This window comes from Hordeum vulgare, chromosome 1H (assembly GCF_904849725.1).
Source record: "Hordeum vulgare subsp. vulgare chromosome 1H, MorexV3_pseudomolecules_assembly, whole genome shotgun sequence".
Classification (NCBI taxonomy): Eukaryota; Viridiplantae; Streptophyta; class Magnoliopsida; order Poales; family Poaceae; genus Hordeum; species Hordeum vulgare.
Window position 1 is genome coordinate 441,331,775 of NC_058518.1, and position 5,141 is coordinate 441,336,915.

Consider the following 5,141-nt stretch of genomic DNA (forward strand, 5'->3'; position numbering starts at 1 on the left):
CGATGCAATTTAAATAAAATGTTAAAGTGTAAAAGAGATGCATATGTGCATGTATAACTCGTGTTTACATTTTGTAATATGTTTGACAAAGCACGATGAATGAGATGGTGTAATATATTCGTGACGATGATGTGCAATATAGTTGTTCCTTTATTGCTGTGTATGTATCATCCAATTTAGTGCAAAACAAGAATTAAAAAGTGCCCAAAATGTTTTCTACCTTGGATCCATCATTGTTCGTGCTTGTGCACTTGGTTTTCATTGATACACAATGAAACTAAATAAAATACTCTGACATTACCTCTTCGTTTTACAAGTGCACATGAAACATTATGGTAAGAAAAATTGTGTAAAATTCTAAGATGAGACAAGACAAACTTGAACAAAGCTAGTAAGCGTGACATGAATCTCCAGGTCGGTACGCGTTGGATGAGGCATTATCAAAGTATTGATCGTGTGTACAAGGAGTCGACATGGTTGTAATGAAACAATAAATTAATGAAGGAACAAGATTCGGGAGAGAAAGGAGCTAGCTATATAACAATATTACAGAGATTTACATGGAAAAAAGGATGGTCACAAATCAAAACAGCCTTGTATTTCGTGGGTGGTTTAATGGTTAACCACGCTGCACTTCTTCCTGATCTCGCCCTGGCTGCCGGTGAGCGGGTTGGCGTTGCCCATCTTGACCATGGAGGCGGCGAAGTCAGCGAAGAACTCCTCCTTGAAGGCGCCGGTGGCGTGGCGCTGGACGTAGGCGCGGGTGACGGGGTGGGTGAGGAGGGCACCGTCAGAATGGAAGAGGCCCCTCCGCTTGCTCACGAGCTTGAAGTAGTCGAGGTCGAAGGTCTTGAAGCTCCCAGGGTCCATCTCCACGAGGGTGGTGTTGTCGTTGAGGCTGGCGCACTTGCTCTTGAGCTTCATCATGTAGTGCGGCTCCAGCGTGGGGTCGATGTCGCTGGCGTTTTCCATGCCGGTGAAGTTGTAAAGCCGGTCGGAGAAGGAGAAGCAGTGCGACGTCCCGATGGTGTGCGCGGCTATATATGTACGTAGGAGAAACAGAGCATGCACATATCCATTAATTACTGTACTAATTAGACATGGAGCATGACTGAAGTAGTGTGAAGCTGAGAGGTAGAAATGGTACGGCTAGTTACCTGAGAGGACGACGAGGTCCTTGGCGTCAAGGTTCACCGCGTCGAAGAGTTGGGTGAGCACGGTGATGTTGGCGGTGGGAGGTGGCAGAGCGTCGGTCTCGTTGGAGATGGACACGCTCCCGTCTCGCCGGCCGAGAGGAACTGCCCAGAATGGACCCTTGCTCTGGAAAAACCATGATCGAGCTCGAGCAGCATTAGGATTTGGCTTCCACACCCACAGGTACCGTGTCATTTCATTTGCAAAATGGCTAGGATAGTACTCTACTCACCAGCCAGACTGCATCCCTGGCAATGAGGGCGAGCACGTCGGCGCAGGAGACGGTGTCGGGGCAGGCCTTCTCCACCGCGGCCTTCACCCTGTCGACGAAGCCGAAGCCACGGAGCGTCTGGTTTGGCAGCGCGTCCTTCTCCGCCGTCTTGTTTGCCGAGTCCAGCAGCACCGACCCGTCGCACCCCTGCATTCACGTCGCACGGTGGCGGTGGTCAGGCCACTGCAGGGCGAACAAACGGGGTACGGACAGGTACTGATGCTGATGCATGCAAAATGCTGCTTACCCTGACGAAGCAGTCGTGGAAGTGCATCCGGAGGAGCGGTCCGGCGAGGCTGGGCGCCAGTGACAGCGCCCTCACCATCTCCTTCCTCACCACGTCCTCAACGCTGGGGCACGACTCGCTGTAGAACTTCTCGTGCAGCTGCGCCCGCGCGCAGGTTGCCGCCACCGCCGCGAGCAGCAGCGCCACAATCACAGCCCTCGAACCCATCTTCTCGCCTCTCCCCTTGGCTATGCAAGAAAACGACGATGGCTGATTAATCAGGGGAAGCTTAAGCTGCTGCTGCTGCTCCTGGATTAGCAGCCCGGGACATATATAGCGCCCGAGTGTTCCAACACCTGCATGTGGTGGGCTGTCTTCCGGAGCAGCAGGTAAAATTCTCATGGTTTAATGAGTTGTTCCTTGTTTGCACTCTCCGGAATCTTTCCCGTGGCAGGTACACCGACGGCGCACCGTATGTATAATGGAGGCGGACGGACAGCCAGACGGAAGCAAATCAATAGACCAGTTCACTAACTTTTCTATAGGCAGCAATCTAATCACTAAATTAACTATTTAGTCATCACGCATCAAACTGCGGTGCCAAGTTTTAATCAACAAAGGCTATGTATGGGCAATGAGTGAATGTCATCTACCGGTAGTTTGAAGACAGGGAAAACTCATAATCCATATATTTGTACCTGCGCCACATGCTATCCCGAACATATATAGTTTTTATTTTATTTTCGTAAGAAAAAGAGGGTTGCCGGTCAAAAAGAAAAAGAAAAGGAGGGTTATTTTCTGTCTTTGCATCAATTGATGCATGCATGGTATGCTCGATGTGTGGGTTAGTTTTTACAAAATGTAATATTGAGAACGTAATATTGATCTTGTATCAAGAAAAATTGTCACCGAACATGATAAAATTTAAAAATATTTGACTTCTACACACATAGTTTATTCTTTGATATGTTTCTTTTCCTACTTATATATAAATATATATGTCATGCATTTATCATCCATCTTCTAATTGTGCGTGACGTACTATCTACAACTTTTATGGTTGGTAGCGCTATGTAAATTATATATGCATTTTTTCAACATGTTTTATCATGTTGCATTTTGATATTATTACCTTAAATGACAATTTAATTGTTCTCATTATTTCATATAGGCATAGGTATATAAAGTTAGAGTGCATTTTTATATTTACATGTATCCATTAAAAGTGTCGTGTTAGGTATTTGTTTCCATGATCAACTGATTTTGTTAAGTTAAGATATTAATTATTAGGTGTGTGTGTTCTAGCTTTTGTCGAGGGTCATTGAGGTTCCGCATATTTTGGTTTGGTCAGAAATACTTGTAACCCCAAACTTTGGAGCTAGATTCAAACTGCCTTCAAAACAAATTTAAATTAGGTTAATTTATTAAAAGTTTGTAAAATTTTAAAACTCAAGATCAAAAACAATTTCTGATTCATTTGAAATTGTTTTGTTTCCGAGATTTATACCTTGTAGAGGACTAGGCTAATATTATGTGTTTGTCGAGGCCCTCGCCCAAAAGCCCAAGAGACTTTAAATTCCATGTTGTGCTCAAAATATAATTTGAATAATGATGTTTACATTCCAAACTTTGTTAAATTTAAATTTCTACCTTTTGGAATGGTGTTTTTAATAAGTTTCAAGCTTGATACGTGAATTTGTGTTGACTAAAAACCAATGGATGTGTATCCCCCCACCTTAAGAAATTAGTGTTTTTCACGTTGAATATGTGTTTGAGCTAAACAAACCTACACCAAATTCAAATTTTCTAGAGAGGCTACAACTATGAATGTATGGATAAAGGAAATATAACAATGTTATTGACATTAAGAAACAAGAATAATAGTGGCTCATTCAAGTTCCCAAGCCTGCCCGTCACCCCATGTTGGATCTCAGAGCTTGCTGACCTTGTCATCGATCGACGCCAATGGAAACCACTATTCATGTTCAAACGGGTGGTTAGTGTGACCCCATACAAGTTGTTTCCATCCCGGCCTAAGACATGTATTGCTCATTTCATTCTTAGTAGAGCCACCAGCGTGTGATATGCCTATCAAGTTCTCGAGATCATGGTAACGGTGTAACAACCCAAGGTTGCATCATGCCACTAGAAGTCGAACCATCAGGCCGGTCCAAGACCCCTTAGACTATTGCGTGGCCATGTCCATTAATCCGGCATGTGGGCCATGCAAAAGGAAGGAACCACATCTTGACAATCCTCATCATCTTGTTCATCGTCATCATTTTGCTCAACTTCATCATTCTGGATATAGTCAACATCCTAGGTGTCCTTATCTTCATGGTTGTCGTCATCATCCTGGATGTCCTCATCTTCATGGTTCCTCTTCATCTTGGTTGTTTCCATCATGCTGGTCATCTTGCTTATCGTCTTCGTCAAGTCGAAATACAATGTCCATTACCCATTAATCTCTCCTTTGAAGGAAAAGACTATTTTTGTAGTGGACAGTCAAGAAGTAGTCGGGCTAAGGCCCCATAGGACTAGCACACCACAGCAACAACCATCGCTGATGAAGAAAGTCATAGATTGGAAGCATCAAACATGTAAACCATCAAACGAAGACAAACGAAAAGCAAATTCAAACAGATCCACCAAATATCAGCACCAACCGAATCCCGCGAGAAATGATGAAGACACACATCCACACACCGTCCGATGAAGCTAGACGCATAATCTGGACGGGGATAGAACATGGGAGACATTATTTCTATTGACGGACTTCGTCCCTGCCACATAGCCCTAACCAAGACGTCAAACCTAATAAGAACGAGAACGGGATCCCTCCTGCAGTCGGGGGGTGTGTGTGTCGGGGGGGGGGGGGGGGGCAGGCCCTCCGCACGTCAATGGCCCAAAGCTCATTGGATGCGAGGCAACACCCCCCCACACGCACACTTTGTATTATCTTCTATTTATTTTGTAGCGGGGGGAGGCTTGATATTATCTTCACATCTACGTGTCAATAAACTGGTAATATTTTGAGTTTCTTCCTTCCTTCAACTTTCCGATGTATCATTTTATAGTAATATCTTGGCACCTGATACACAAACGTCCATGTTCTCAAGAGAGAACACAGACTTAAGAGAGTTCTTTCATGGATATAAACATGATTCTAGGAAGAGTTAAAGCTCAAGAAAGAAATCGAAATTACAACAAATTTGCAGACGTTTGATGTTTGTAGGGGCATCAAATAAGTTGTAATTTGTTTTCGAATTGCAAAATTAAAGTTTTTAATAATACCCAAATGAACTCTAGTTATCCTAGAATGAATTATAAAACTTCAAATTTAAACAAATTTAGTATCCATCATTGTTCACCACTAGACTTGATTCTAATATGTCGCCCTAATGACACGATGGTTCAAACACATGATAACACTAGTATAAAATGGGTCTT

General features: G+C 43.7%; 1 protein-coding gene across 1 annotated transcript; it reads right to left on the minus strand.

Annotated features, from left to right (window-relative positions):
• Positions 1-477: 477 nt before the first annotated feature.
• LOC123413275 (peroxidase 1-like) lies at positions 478-2,125 on the minus strand. Its single transcript, XM_045106216.1, has 4 exons — positions 1,713-2,125; positions 1,427-1,612; positions 1,158-1,320; positions 478-1,037 (listed from the first exon to the last, which is right to left on the minus strand). The coding sequence occupies exons 1-4, from the start codon at positions 2,091-2,093 to the stop codon at positions 613-615; spliced, it is 1,155 nt and encodes a 384-aa protein (XP_044962151.1). The 5' UTR covers positions 2,094-2,125; the 3' UTR covers positions 478-612.
• Positions 2,126-5,141: the final 3,016 nt, after the last annotated feature.